General features: G+C 69.6%; 1 protein-coding gene across 2 annotated transcripts; it reads right to left on the reverse strand.

Moving 5' to 3' along the window:
* Positions 1 to 46: 46 nt before the first annotated feature.
* On the reverse strand, positions 47 to 13336 carry LLGL1 (LLGL scribble cell polarity complex component 1). 2 transcript variants are annotated; one of them, XM_052772277.1, is made up of 23 exons: positions 12992 to 13336; positions 10034 to 10131; positions 7649 to 7730; positions 7442 to 7557; positions 6843 to 7001; positions 6589 to 6751; positions 6345 to 6480; positions 6204 to 6258; positions 5882 to 6039; positions 5577 to 5794; positions 5381 to 5448; positions 4899 to 5052; positions 4380 to 4484; positions 3902 to 4194; positions 3656 to 3809; positions 3422 to 3575; positions 3027 to 3310; positions 2473 to 2737; positions 2242 to 2356; positions 2032 to 2126; positions 1789 to 1912; positions 1583 to 1662; positions 47 to 1326 (listed from the first exon to the last, which is right to left on the reverse strand). In XM_052772277.1, exons 1-22 carry the CDS (start codon positions 13070 to 13072, stop codon positions 1584 to 1586), a joined length of 3156 nt encoding a protein of 1051 aa, XP_052628237.1. In that variant the 5' UTR covers positions 13073 to 13336; the 3' UTR covers positions 47 to 1326; position 1583. The 2 variants fall into 2 exon arrangements, with proteins under 2 accessions (XP_052628237.1, XP_052628236.1); XM_052772276.1 differs by having other exon boundaries at positions 7427 to 7557.
* Between the last annotated feature and the right edge of the window lie 938 nt (positions 13337 to 14274).

A 14274-nucleotide genomic window follows, 5' to 3' on the forward strand; every position in this document is an offset into this window, starting at 1 on the left:
TCCAAGCCCACCGCCAAGGCTCCCCAAACACCTCCAGCCTGGCCAGTTGATATTAAATGCTTTATTTTCAATATTAAAAACCAGTATTTTTAATAACTAAACAATGCTAAATTCATCTTACCAAAAAAAAAAAAAGGATGAGGTGGAGGGGGGGGTTTCTACCAGGGACACTACAGCCCCGGCCTCGGCAGGCAACGACAGAGCCCAGGGCAGCGCTGCCTCGCCTGGACCCCCCCCCCCAGCCACACACGTACCGCAAGAGAGCCCGGAGTGGGGGGGGGGGGGGGGTCTGAAACCACCCCAGATCCCCAAAATGAGAGGGGCAGGTGCCAAGCTGAGCCCTGACAGAGGGACAGAGCCGGCATCCCTGCAGCCCCCTGCGAGGACGAGGACGGGCTGGGGAGCCCGGCAGGGATTTGGCACAGTGAGACCCCCCCTCCCCGGATGGGGCAGGAGGGGAACTGGGGCAGCCCATGCCCCATCTGCCCCCAGCACCAGCACAGACCAGGGCCGGGGAGCCGATGTCCGTCCCGTTCCCCCCCCCCCCGATCCCACAGCACGATCCCATCCCAAACCCACCCGTGGCAGGAATTTTAGTGTTCAGAAAGGAGCAGCAGGCATAGAGCCCAACCTGGAGAATAGCCCTTGGAGAAGCCACTAAGAGAAAAAGAAGGCCACCTGTGACCCCCCCCCCCTCCCGTGCCCACCCCTGGGCTGCTCAAGCCCTCCGGTGCCCAGCTGGGAGCCAGGGGGGCCACGCTGGGCTCCCCCCCACCCCAAGAAGGGGACAGTCCCTGTGCGGCAGCCGGAGCCTCCCGGCAGGCAGGGGATGGGGCTGTAAACTGCAGGGAGCCGGGCATGTAAACACAGACCAGGGTTTGGGGGGGGCCATGCCCAAGGGCTCCCGGCCCCCCCAACTCCCCAAGGGACCAAAACCAGGGGATGAGGGGGGGGTCCATAAGCCCCAGCCCTCCCCCCTGGAGCCGAGGAAGCAGCAGCATCCCCCGGGAAGGGGGTTCTGGAGCAGGGGATAGTGACACTCAACCGTGTATAAAAAAGAAAATTATCTTCCCCGGGAAGAGTTTGTGCACCACGGCCCCCGGCTTGGGGCCGGTGGGGAGGAGCGGGGGGGGTCCGGGGCCGGCAGCCGGGCAGGGAGGTGTGGGGGGGAAGCGTGCCGGAGCCGGGGCGCACCGGCGGCCAGCACGGATGTTAGAGAAGAGGCGAGTCTACGTTATGTGGGGAGGGGGCGCGGGGTGGGGGTCCAGTCGAGTCGCGCGTCCCGGGAATCCGAGCACTGAGATGGGCTGGAGAGGCCGGCGATGCCTGCGGGTGACGCAGACCCTCAGAAAGGGACCTGGGGGGGCCACAGGACACGCTGCTCCCCCCTCCTCTACCAAGCTCCAGGGACCCCAGCCCCGTCCTCCCCGTGATGGATGGGGATGCCGGGACACCGCACTGGGGTCCCAGCTCCGAACCCCATGGCACCCCAGGGGTTGCGGCCGGAGCCACGTCCCCACGGGGGGCCACCTGCCCCCCCCTGCCCCGTGCCCACCCTGGGGACCACCGGCCCCTCACGCACCTCACTTGATGAGGATCCCCGCGGGCCGGGCTTCGTCCTCGCTGGCGTTCCTTAGGTTCCTCTCCGCTTCCTCCGAGGACCTGGGGCAGAGCAGGGTGAGAGGCAGCCGGGGCAGCGGGGGGGGCCACCGTCGCGGCCCCTCGGTGCTGGCGGCAGTGGCCGTGGGTGCCGGTTACACCATTTTCCGCCCCTCTCCCTCCACTCACGCCAGAAAATCCTTCACTTCCTCCACGGTGATGTCGCCGGTGGTGTCCAGCGGGTTCTCCATGCTGCTGTTGGGGGAGTCGATGGGGCCGGGCGAGAAGGCGGCCGGGTGTTCCTCGGGGGACCCTGCGAAGCCATGGGGACGGGAGGGCTGGGGTGGGGGGGCCAGCCACGACACGAGGCCAGCCCCGGCGTAGGGCCCGCGGGGACGCGGTGCGAACGGCGGGGACGGGGTGATCACTCACGGTCGCTGTCGGTGGGCGAGCGTCGGCCCTCGGGGCTGCGCGGGACGTGGGTGCCGTTCGCCTGCGGCAGCTTCGGCGTCGCCGTCGAGCTGTTGCTGGAAGGAAACGGGGTGGTGGGGGGCAGAAGTTACCGCCGGAGCCGGTGCCGTGGGGTGGGGGTACAGGGGTGCTGCTGTAGCAAAGCCACCGTGTCCCCGGCACCCGTCCCACCTGAGGCAGGAGGTGTCCTGGAGCCGGGAGACTTCTAGCCGGCACAACGGCTCCGTCACGTTCCTGGCGCTCAGCGAGAAGCGCTCGAACTCGGACGGTGAAATTAGGTAGAAACCTAGAGGTGGGGGGGACAACAAAGAGCCTCAGGGACCCCCTCCCGCGGGGCTGCGGCCAGAGACAACGTCCCATCTATGAGGGACATCACCCCCAGCGCAGGGCTGGTGCCCTCACCCTGGCCATGCTTGGTGAAGACGCAGGAGGCGATGCCGCTGATGTCCTCTTTGCGGATGCAGCCGTAGTGGACCTGGGGCCGCAGGCCGGGCACGGTGAAGATGTGGATGTCACCCAGGTTGGTGAGACAAGCCAGGCAGTTCTCCAGCCGCTCCTCGGAGCTGGCGCTGGCCAGGCTCACCAGGGCCACCTTTCGCACCCGGCAACCCTCGTGCGCCGTCAGCTTGAATTTGGTCTTGGCGCTCACTTTGGGCAGCGTGAAGACCTGGGAGGATGAGAGGAGCCGGGTACCAAGGAGGAACAGGAACCTGCGGGGTTTCGGGGGTCACCCGAGCAGCCTCCCACCATGGAAGCCCTTGGCAAAGGGCAGCACCTTCCCCTTGGAGCCACCACCCCCCGGGACAGGCATAGGAGTGCCCCGGGAACCTGGCCGGTCACCTCCAGCCCCCGTCCCTGCGCCTGGGGTGATGGGGACACCCAGAGAGGACATGGGACACGTTGTGGGTGGTGGGTCCCATCCCCGCCGCGGTGGGGACACCGAGCCCCACGCTCACCTTGAACTGCTCCTCGGAGGAGATGAGCATGGAGTGGCTGCCCTGCATGTCGGGGGCCTTGGCCAGGTCCCGCGAGACCTCGTAGGGCTCGGGCAGGGGGTTCCCTCGCCCGTCCAGCACCGCGATGGACACCACCGGCGCCCGGTGCATCAGCTGGATTTCCTTCCCCAGCACCGCCTCCACCGCTCGCTCCGAAAACTTCTCCTGCGATGGCACCTCCAGGGCATAGGCGAACACCGAGCCAGAGTTGGTCCCTGCCCACATCGTGGGGCCGTGGTGGGCGGCTGCGGGGATGGGAGCAGCGTCAGAGCCCCCTTCCCTACAGCGTGGCACCAGCCAGACCCAGCTCAGGGGCTTTTCCCAGGGAAGCAGGGTGGGGGGGGGGGGGGTCTCACCGTCTCGGAGGAAGGTGTCGGCGAAGTAGAGGCAGCGCACCACCCCCGAGAGCGAGTCGTCAGCCGAGCGAGGCTCGATCCGCCGCTGCACGGGCGTCATCTCCACCTCGGGGGGTCCTGCTTGCTCCGCCAGCTGCGCGTTGGCCTCCTGCACCTGAGGAGGGGGACACGGGGGTCAGCCCCTGCCCGGTGGGGATGAGGAGCAGTCGTGGCGGGCCCCCACTCCCTGCCCACCTTGCTGGAGGGGCTGCTGGCGTTGAGCCTCTTCTTGCCCGACACCCGGCTCTTGCGGATGCGACGGAAGGACTGCCGCAGGGACTTCTTGAGGGACTTCACCCGGGACAGGGGCCCCTCCATGGCCAGCGAGTCGTTGGGGTGCAGCGTACACCTGCGGGTACCGACGTCACTCAGCGCCCAGACCCCTGCTGCATCGCTCTGGGGGGGGGGGTCCCTGGCATCAAAATCCACCCCCACCCATACCTGGCCAGCACGGGGTTACGCCGGTAATAGTCGAAGAGTCCAAAGCCGTGGCTGGTGCCGAAGGCCACGAGGTTCCACTCGGAGTGGAGGGTGACGGCGGTGACGGCGGCGGGGGGCACGCACTGCACCAGCACGCTGGGCTGGAAGCCGGGGGCGAAGGGCAGAGGCCCGTTCCTGGGGGCCAACCGGTCGTGGCCCTTCCAGGTGAAGCCCTCGCGATCCTGCAGCAGGTCCACCGTGGCCACGCTGACCGCGTGCTCCGACTTCTCGTCGCTCAGCTCCATCACCAGCACCTGCGGGGGACAAGCGTTGATGGTGGGGGAACACGTGCCAGCCCCACACCAGGACAGCCACCCTGCTGCAAGCCGGGGGCAGAAGCCTTTCACGGACAGGCACGGGGGTCTGAAGCCCCCCCTCCATGCCATGTCTCTCCAAGAGAGGAGCCGAGAGGTGCCCGGCAGCCCCCCCTCTGCCCTACCTGCCCTGCCGTGCCGGCCACCACCATCTTGGCCGTGTACTTGCAGAGAGCGATCTTCTGCACGCCCAGGCGTGGGTCGTCGCTGTAGGGATCAAAACAGCCCACCTGCAGGCGAGGAGGGGGGAGCTGGGTGCCTTCATACAGCTGCAGGGCAGCCCCCCCCTCTGGTGCACCCCCACGTCAGCCCACCAGCTGGCGGGTACCGGCTGCGGCGCACGGGCTGCTCCGGGCATCACGCCCGGGAAAAGTCTGTCCCCACGCGTCCCCCGGCTCCCCCCCCGCGCTGGGGCAGACCCACGAGACGGGACACACGGAACAAGCGTCTCTTGTGTCCCCACGGGGCGTCACACGGCAGCTGTGCCCAGCTGGGGGACACGTCCCCGGGGCACAACCGGGACGGCTCCGGCGGGCGCATCCTCCGTGCCCGCCTCTGGGTTTGCCCCTCCGGTGCCGACGGAGGCAGGGGGGTGCTGGGGGGTCCTCAGCGGCGTCCCCCCGCCCCGGTTCCGGGGACCTCACCTTGCGGAAAGGCGGCCACTCCTCCTCGCCCGCCTGGTTGAGGCTGTCGTTGTGCTCGCAGTCCGTCTGGAAGATGTTGGCGGTGCCCAGCTTGTAGAGGGGCTTCAGCGAGACCCCCGAGGCGTCCCAGAACCGCACCGTGCCATCCTCGTGCCTGAGGGGGGGGACAGGGAGGCCCTGTTAGCACGGAGCCCTGACATCTGCCCGGCTAACAAGAGCCGCCTGTGTGCTGGCAGCCACCGTGCCAGAAGGGGGGGGACAAGGGGGGACAACGCAGCAGCGGGTGACACACTCCTGCCCGGCCATCAAGCTGAATGAGAGGGGGGCAGCCCACCCAACAAAAGTGGCTGGAACCCACTGCCACCCCGTCCCACTCCTCCACCGCTGGAAGAGGCTGAGGATGTGTGCGTGTGTGTGTGCACACGTGTCCCAGCACATTTTGGGTTTCCCAGGACCCCCCTCCCCACTGCCAGGCCACTCACCCGGTAAGGAGAAGCCCCCTCTGCGTGGGCTCCTGGGCCAGGTTCTTCCCCCCGTCGATGGGCCAAGCCTGGAGGGAAGGATGGAGGGAGGGATGGAGGGAGCCCACCCGTGGGGAGCAAGCATCATCCCTCCGCCAGCCCATCCTGGGGGGCTCGGAGGGATTCCCCCCCCACCGCTGCCATCCCCGTCGCTCACCGCAGAGGAGAGCCGGGGGCTCTGCTGTTCGCCAGCGCTGACGATCCTCTCCCAGAGCTTGAGGGGCACGTTGGAGACGTGGCAGGAGCAGGTGATGGCGGAGGAGTGGAGCGGTGCCAGGTACGGGGCAGGGATGGTGGGCCAGCCCGGTGTCTGGAGATCGATGGCCACCAGTTCTTCCTCCACCAGCACAACAAGGGCACGGGGGTTCTCAAAGCCTGGGGAGGGGGGAGATGGCTGCTGCTAGCGGAGACCCCCCCCCACCACCACCACCCGCTCCCCGGGGCTGCCCCGGCAGAACGTACCTCCCTCGGCCGCCTCGGCGCTCTGCACGGTGAAGAAGTCGATGACGCGGGAGGTGAAGTCGAGCGTGGCCAGAGTCTGGCCCTGCAGCACGCTGACGCAGTGCCGGTCGCCGTAGCTTGCCCGTGGCATCCCCCCGTTGAAGATGATGAAGGGGTTCCTGGGTGGGATGAAGCAGCCTCCATCAGATCCCAGACCCCGCAGAGCATCTTCCCCAGCAGCCTAGGTCCCCCCCCGCCATGCCCATCACCACCCCGGCCCAGCTGCTGGAGATGGGGGGGGGTGTGCACACCGGAGCAGCCCCCCCGTGCCGCGGGGACGTACCCCGACTCGCAGGTCCGCCAGAGAATTTTGCTGATGGCTTTGCAAGGGAACGGACCTGAAACAAAAATATCAACCCCGCGGCTGCAGCACCGGCACCGGGATGGGGCGATCAGCCCCCAACCCCAACGACCCTCCCCGTACCGTAGGGGATGGTGGACATGACGGGCTGCTGGGTCTTCTGGCCGGCACCGCTCACCGCCCACACCATGTACCCACCATCGCTGTGGGAGCTGACGATGCTCTTCCCGCTTTGCTCCCAGGCCAAGCTCTCCAGCTGCTGCAGGAGCACACGGCGGGGGGCTTGACACCCAGGATGGGGTTGAGGGGGGGGGTGGGATACGCACGAGGCCGCGGCCCCGCCAGCCCCCCCCCCCATCCCCGGTACCTGGTTCCCTAGGAAAAGATGCTGGACGGTGCGCGTGCTCTGCTCCCAGAGGACCACCAGCCCCCGGCTGTACCCGATGAGGAGCCGGCTGCCATCGCGCGGGTGTTCCTGGATGGACTCCACCGGCCCCAGCGCCTTCCCGCAGCGGTAGTCATCAGGGACGCTGCGTTGGGGGGGGAAGGATGACAAACAGAGGGGGTGTCAGGGGGGGCTGGGGGTGGTGGGGAGGGGGGCGCAGGGTCTGCAGGGCTCACCTCTGCAGGATCTCGTCCGGGAAGAGGGTTTTGTCCTCCAGCAGCACCAGGGCGGGCAGGGCGAGGAAGTACACCGCGCCGCCCTCGGTGCCCAGGCAGGCCACCGCGCAGGCGGACGTCGGCAGGACCACCGTCACCCGTGTGATGCCGGGGGAGCAGCTGGAAGGGGGGAGCGGGGGCCTGCATCAGCCCCGTGCTGGGTCTGGGGGAGCGGCAGAGACACCCCAAACCTCCCCTGCCCCGACGCTGCATCCCCAGCCCCGCTGGCCCAGGAGGACTGGGACAGGGATGGCCCCAGCACTAACAGCGATAAAAGCCACTTATCACCCCGGGGCCCTGCCAGCAGCTAAAAAAAGCTCAGGGCCGCGCTTCACACCCCCCCCCCCGCAGCATCCCAGCCGGGATCGGAGGAGCATCCCAGCAGCGAAACCACCGCCACTGAGGGGACCTTGGCTGCCATCCCGCCCGGAGCGGGGACGGCTGCTCCCACGCACCGTTCCCAGCCGGCAGCGGTATCGCTCCCGGCCGCAGCCCCACGGGGGTGGGGGGGACGGCTGGGGAGGACCCCCCCACCAGGCAAGTACTTAGCGCTGTCGGACCCTGGGCGTCCCGGGAGGCCAAAGCTGCGGGTCTCTTCCAGGTGAGAGCAGCCCTCCTTCTGGCAGACCTCCCAGAGATGCAGCGTGTTGTCGTCCAGCAAGGAGAGGAGCCAGCCCTGGGAGGGGGGGGAACAACGATAGTGGGGTGGGTGGGGGGCAAGGGGGACTGCTGCCAGGCTCCCCCCCACCCCGGGGACACCCACCTACCTGGCCGGGGAGGAAATGCAGCTGGGTGACGGTGGCTGTCTCCTTGTGCAAGCCCGTCAGCTCCACGCCTGGCGCGCCGTATCTGGGGGGGGCCGTCAAAGAAACAACGAGGGTAGAGCCCCCCCACCCCCCCGCCAAATCCCTGGACCGTCCCCAAATTCCCCCCAAGGTCACAGTTCTGCCAGCAGGCACCAGTTTAGCCCCGTGCCCCCGGGGAGAGCATCCCTGGCAGCACCCAGTGCCAGAGCCAGCCTCGGTACCACCGTTCCTGGTTGGGATCCGCCAAGCACCTCCAACCGGGATGCCCCGGGCCAGGATGCGGCCAACGCGTGGCTGGGGTGGGTGTGCGAGGGCCAGGCCGGCTCCTGCCCTTTGCCACCCCCTTCTTTCTCAGCCGCGGGGCCACGGCCGTGCAGAGGCGCCGGCAGCCCCAACCAGCCCGGCACGAACCGGCAGCAGGGTGGGGTTCGGCATGCGCCGGCACAGCCTCACTCACCCGACTGGTCCCGGCTCCTCCGTCGGCGACGCCGCTCAGCAGGAACCGGGGCAGGACCCGTGCGGCAGCTCCGGCACCGCACGGTGCACCCCGACCCGGCACCTCCCCGACATCCCCAGACCCGGCAAGCTGCTTCCCCCCAAGCCCGGCGTCGCCGGCGCGTCGCGCAGCTACGTCTTGGCACGCCGCGTGCCAAGGGTTTCTGCCAGCCAGCCCCTGTGGTCCTCGCCCCCGGCCACCACCCCGGTGCCCTCGGCGCAGGGAACAAGCCCAGCGGCTCTGCCCAGACCGACAGGCAGGAGCTGTCTGGCAGCGCCGGGCACAGCCGAGCTGGCAGAGCCAGGCCAGAGCCACGGAGGCTTTTGGTGAGGCCGGACAACAGGGCATGCGAGCGGGAGCACGCAGGGGATGCTGGGCATTAAGGGGACGGTGGATGCCACCCATCCTCGCTCATCCTGAGGTCTTTCCCAAAATGGTGCCACTGGCCAAAAGGCAGGTAGCCCTCGGGGCAAGCGGCCAGGGAACACCGGTGGCACTGGCTCACCGCAATGGGGGTTCCAAGCCCAGGGACCCCCAGCTGTCCCAGGAGATCCCGCAGGCGGTGGCAGCCCCTCGATGCCGGGCTCTCTGCAGCCAGATCCACCCAGCCTGTCCGGGGACAACCCATGGGTGCCCCCACTAACCAGTAGCACCAGTCAGGCCAGCTCCGGCTGCTGCCTCGCCCGGCCCCGGCTTCCCCGGCACCATGAGCCTCCAGAAGCATCTTCTCGGTGGCAGCCAGAGCGGGGCCGGGTGGGCGCAGGCTGCAGTGCCACGGGCAGGATCGTGCCACCCCACTGCCAGCCCCGAGCCGGGTACCACCCCAAAAACATCCCCGCAGAGGATGCACAGGGCACCGCAGCCCCCCAAAACGGCAGCTCCGCGGCCCTCGGAGGGGGTTTAACCCGGGGGTGGCCGGAGCCAGCACCCCACGGCGAGTCGGCCAAGCGGAGCGACCGGCGACATCGCGGCCGGGCTGGCACCCGGGCGGCCTCGGCAGAAGAAAAAAAAAAAAAAAAAAAAAAAAACACAAACCCACAAAAAAACCGCCATCTTTGTGTTCGGGAGGCAGCGAGCCACCGGCCTGGGGGAGGGGGAGCGTGGAACACCCCCCCCCCACACACACACACACCCCCTTCCTTTACCCCGACCCCGATCCGGGCGCAGCCGCCCCCGCGTCCCCCCCGCATTCCTGCGGCGCGGAGGCCCCCCGAACGCGGGCCGCATCCAGCCCTGGCCGCCCGCCAGCAGCCCTCTGAAGTCTCCCTGCACGCCGCCGGCAACAAAGCCTGGCCGGGCCCCGCGTCGTCGTCTTCTTCCCCCCCCCACACCACCACCACCACTACCACCCTCCTCGGCCCCCCACTCAGGACCGGGCTCAGCGCCCACCACAGCCCCCCCCCACCCCTGCGCCAAGCCGGCCGGAGGTCCCGCTGTCCGTGTCCCCCCCCCCAAAAAAGGTTGCACAGATGAGGCCAGGATGGACAGGAGCCCCCCCGGGATAAAGGGGAGGGTGACACCGGGAAGCACCCCCCGGCCTGGGATGCCACCCGGGATGGCCGAACCCCTTTGCTCCCCCCATCGTTTCAGGCGAGGCGGGGGCTTCCTCCGGCCACCGTGTCCGTCCCCCCCCCCTCCACCCAGCCCAGCTGCAGCCCAGCTGGACGGAGGGACAGACGGACAGACGCCAGCAGAGCTGGGGGACGGGGCGCTGCCGGATGGGTCAGCAGCGGCACGGCCACGTCTCTTGGTGTCCCCCAGGATGGGGGCAGCCGGAGGGGGGGGTGTATGTGTGTGTGTGTCGGGGGGGGGGGGTCCTTACCTCCTGCCCTCAGCGGGGAAAAGGATACAGCTTCACGGCTCCTGCCTTGGTGCCGATGGCCATCACGCGCAGGGCAGGGTCGTAGGCCAGGGCGCTGGGCTGGCTGGGGAAGCCGTGCTCCACCGTCTGCCGTGGGGAAAGGCAGGTCAGAGCCAGGACCCCCAATCCCTGAGCCCTCCCAAACCGCCCCCCCCAGCCCTCTCTCGACCCCACGGCTCCAATCCTGCACCAGCCTGAGCTTCACCCCAGCGATGGAGGACCGTGAGGATGCTGCCTCGTCCCCCCTCCCACTGCCACCAAGGGGGTCCCTGGGGAGGGAGGACATCACTCCTTCCCCAATTTCCACCTGACACCCCAAAACAGACCAAATCCAACCGCCGCACCGAGGTCCAGCGTAGGTCTGAGCTTGCACGAGCCACCCCGCCGCTTCGGAGAAGGGACCCCCCCCCCCCCGCTCTAAACCCCCCTGCCCAAGGTGCGGATGCCCCAGGAGGGGTGCGCGGGGTCCAGCTCACCCCCACAGGCAGGCGGGACCCCCACCGCGACGTCCCCAGGGGTCCACGGTGCCGGGTGGCGGAACCAGGCAAGCGGGACCCACCAGCGCCAGGGACGTCCCTGCCGGAGCCACGTGCCGCCCGCGGGCACCTTCCCAAGGAAGTCGCGGCCGGGCGACGGCGTGCCCGGACTCGCCGGCTGGGGAGGGGTTGCCCGCTTGGCAGCGGGAGGGAGATGGGGGGCACCCACCGCCCCGGCCCACGGCGAGAGGACCGCGGGGTTCCCGGGGCGGGGGGAAAGCGGCCCTCGGGGTAGCTCGGCTGAGCGGCGACGTCGCGATCAGACGATACGGAGGCCGCCGGAGCCAGACTGGCCGGATCCTGACCCGCTCCCTTTGTCTGGGGCGACCGAGAGGCGCAGCGGGGCGGCTTTTCACACCCGCCGGCGCAGCCGCCATCACCCCCTGACTCCCGCTCCCCTCCGAAGGGCCACCTTCGGGAGCGTGCCAACGTCCCCAGCCCATCCAGGGGGTCCCAGCCTGGCTAGGGGGGGTGAGTTAGTGGATGCTTGCGGGTCCCGGTCCTCGTGGCAGCCCCACGCAGGGTCACCCCGAATCCCTCCCCGGGGACGCACGTTGCACCGGAGGATGGCGGCGGGAGCTGGGACGGCAGCAGCGTGGGGACACCGTGGTGACGCTTTAGGTTGGGGACCGGCGCGATGACGCTGGCAAAGACCCCCTCAGCGCTCCCCTGCACCCCCAGCCCCGGAGAGGGGACCCAGCTGGCAGCCCCCCACGCTCAGCCCTTCCTCCCGCCCGGCAGCGGGGCTGCATCCGGCAGGCTGTGCCGGCCCGGCCAAGGCGCGCTCCCGGCCAAATTACAGCAAATCCCAGGCAGATCTGGAACTCGGGAGGAAAAACAACCGTTAATGGGAGGCAGGTGGGCAGCCGACGGCCCCAGCACCGGGCCGGCCAAAGCGAGGCTGCTCCCCGGCCCCCCCAGGACGCCCCGCTGGGTACAGACCCCCCAGTGTGCCTGTTCGGCCAGGATCCGGCCGTGGGACAGTCATTCCCAAAACTGGGAGGGGGGTTCCAGCTGGGCTGAGCCTCACGCCCCGGCCAAACCCTCGCCCAGAGCCTGGGGGGACAGGGCTGTGCGGGGGCGGTGGGTGCTGGCTCTGACCCCCCCCTCCCCACCACGGCACACCCCAACACCTCCCAGTCCGGCCCCGCTGCGGGGGGATCCGGGGGTCCCGCCGGTGCACGCCACCGTGAGTTTGGGCAAGCGCCCGACACCGGTGCCAAGATGCTGCCGAAGGACGGACGGACGGACGGACACGGTCTGGGCTCAGCCAGGGGCCGCTGCCGGTGTTCTCCTGTCCCCGGGGCCAGGGCAGGAGGATGGTCCCAACACCACGGGACTAACCGGGACAGGGCGCACCGAGACCCAGGCGGGCGCCCACCGGCGCAGCCCGTCCTGCCAACGTGCCGAGGGACGGGTCTGGCACCCGAGGGCTCGCAGGGTCCCTCCCCGGTCATTTGGCGAGGCCGGGGGGGGGGGTCCCCACCCTGCATGATGGGGCCAAGCAGGGAAACCTCCCCAGTGCTGGGGGGGGGGGGGGGGGGGGGGGGGGCTGAGCTCTGGGCCTCTGATGCCCCCCAGTCCCCCAGAGACACATCTTTGGGGTGCAAGGGGACCCCCACGAGTCATCACCAGAGGGCCCTGTGGACACAGGGGGTCCAGCCCCCCATATCCCACCCCTGAGGGGGTTAGGGCGAGGGGCTGAGCCCCCCCATGGGGCACAAGGGTTGCAGCTGGGGATGCTCTGGGGCCCGACAGGGTGGGGGGCCGCGGGGCACCCCAAGATGCGGTTGCCGGTGAGCGAGGCCTGGGGGAAGCCACGGGACAGGGGCAGCGCGGGAACCGGGGCGCTCGGGGTAGCCCCCCACCCCGGTGGGGCTGGGGAAGGGGGATGTCGCGCCGGTGAGGGGGTCGCATCCTGCCCCAGGGTGTCCCCCGGGTGTGGGTGCTCCCTAAGGCGGGGGTGTCCGCTGCACCCCAGGGGAGAAGGGCAGCCCCCCAGCCTGCCCCCCCCCACGCTGCCGGGGAGGGCAAATCCTGCAACTGGGGGGTCCCGGGACCCACCCCCGGGGGGTGCATCCCCCCTGGGGTGTCCCCACAGCCTGCACCCGGGGGTCCCCCGCACCCGGGGGCCCTGCCCACCCAGGGGTGCCCCCTTCCCGGGACCAGACCTACTCCCCGGGGAGCGGGGCGGGGGGGGTCTCGGTGCGTGGCACCGGTCCCGGGGGGGGGGGGGGGGGCGGTGCCCCGTGCGCTGCTCCCCTCCCCGGGGATCGAGCCCAGGGGGTGCCTGAGCCTGCGCCACCGGGGGGGGGGTTTGCCCGCACCCCGGTCCCGGAGCCCTGCCCGATACTCCCGGTGGCTCCCGGTGGTCCCCACCCCCCGGGGTCTGCCACCGCCCCGGAACGCACCTTGCTGAAGGCGAAGAGGTCGTGGCGGAGGCGATCGCGGTGCGGATCGGCACCCTGCCGCCGGAACCGAAACTTCATCATGGTGGGGGCAGGTGACGGCACGGTACCGGGCGGAGCGGGCGGGGCCGGCGATCCCGCGGCCGGTACCGGGAGGGGCGGAGGGGGGGGGGGGGGGAAGGTCCCGGTGGCCCACTCCCGGGGCGGGAGGTGCCGGTCCCGGCTGGGGACGGTGCCGGTGCCGGTGGCGGGTCCCGGTCCCGGTCCCGGTACGGGTCCCGGTGCGCGCGCCGAGCGCCGAGCGCCGCGCGCCGAGCCCGGGCAGGCACCGCCGCGGCGGGGCGGGGCACGGCCCTGACGGATAACCCTTAGAGCCAATCAGGGCGCGACCGCGCGCGGCGCGCGGCGCGGCCCCCGCCCAGCCGCGCCGCGCATGCGCCGCCGCTAGGGGTCGATGGGATTTGTAGTTTCCCCCCAGCTCAGGCGCCCTCTGTGGGCGCTTTATTTCTATCTTTTTTTTTTTTTTTTTTTTTTAACCTCTTTTCTTTCGTTTTTTTTCTTTCCGGGGATGGTGGTGGGAGCGACAGCGAGGGCAGCCCTAGTCCGCTCATCCTGCTCACAGGGCTCCCCACAATCATGGGGTGTCTTGGATTCAGGGCCTCATCCTGGCCTATGGGCCCCACAGCCATGGGGTGCCCCCAGATACTGGGCCCTGCACCGGCAGGGTGCTGAGCACGGCCCCGCTCGGCGCAGTTGCACCGAGCGGGGCCGTGCTCAGCACCCTGCCAGCTCCCGCCATTAATATTCAGGCTCCATCCCCGGTTGGTAACCGATTGTTCCCACCATGGCGCTGGGCATAGCCGTGTCCCACTCCCCCAGGGATATGGGGAGCACCCTGTCCTGCACCCAGGTTTGGGGTGAGTCAACCCGGGCAGGGCAGGGCTTCCCCTCCCTGCTGACTAAGTCCGGCCCCGGGGAGATGTCACATTGGGGTGATGCAGCCTTTTGGGGTGGAAAACAGCCTGGGGGTGAATGCCCCGATGCCCCAGCGATGGGCTCCCAGGTGGATGGAGGGAAGGGGTCTGACCCCACGTACAGCCCCAGGGCTTGAGGGTGGGTGATGGAGAGGACATCGCCAGATCGGGCAGGAGTTCATTGCTGCTGAAGAGGAGGAAGAGGAGGAAGAGGAGGAAGAGGAGGAAGAGGAGGAAGAGGAGGAAGAGGAGGAAGAGGAGGAAGGCCACCACAGGAGGCCAGCAGAGGAAAAGGAGGAGGAGGAAGCAGCA

The sequence above is a fragment of the Harpia harpyja genome, chromosome 21, assembly GCF_026419915.1.
Source record: "Harpia harpyja isolate bHarHar1 chromosome 21, bHarHar1 primary haplotype, whole genome shotgun sequence".
Lineage (NCBI taxonomy): Eukaryota > Metazoa > Chordata > Aves > Accipitriformes > Accipitridae > Harpia > Harpia harpyja.

Coding starts and splice junctions, on each gene's coding strand:
- LLGL1 (XM_052772276.1), bottom strand. CDS start 13,072: ATGATGAAGTTTCGGTTCCGGCGGCAGGGTGCCGATCCGCACCGCGAT. Junction 7,558..7,648: donor TGCATTTCCTCCCCGGCCAG/GTAGGTGGGTGT, acceptor CCCCCCTCCCAG/GGCTGGCTCCTCTCCTTGCT. Junction 6,481..6,588: donor ATCTTTTCCTAGGGAACCAG/GTACCGGGGATG, acceptor GTGCTCCTGCAG/CAGCTGGAGAGCTTGGCCTG.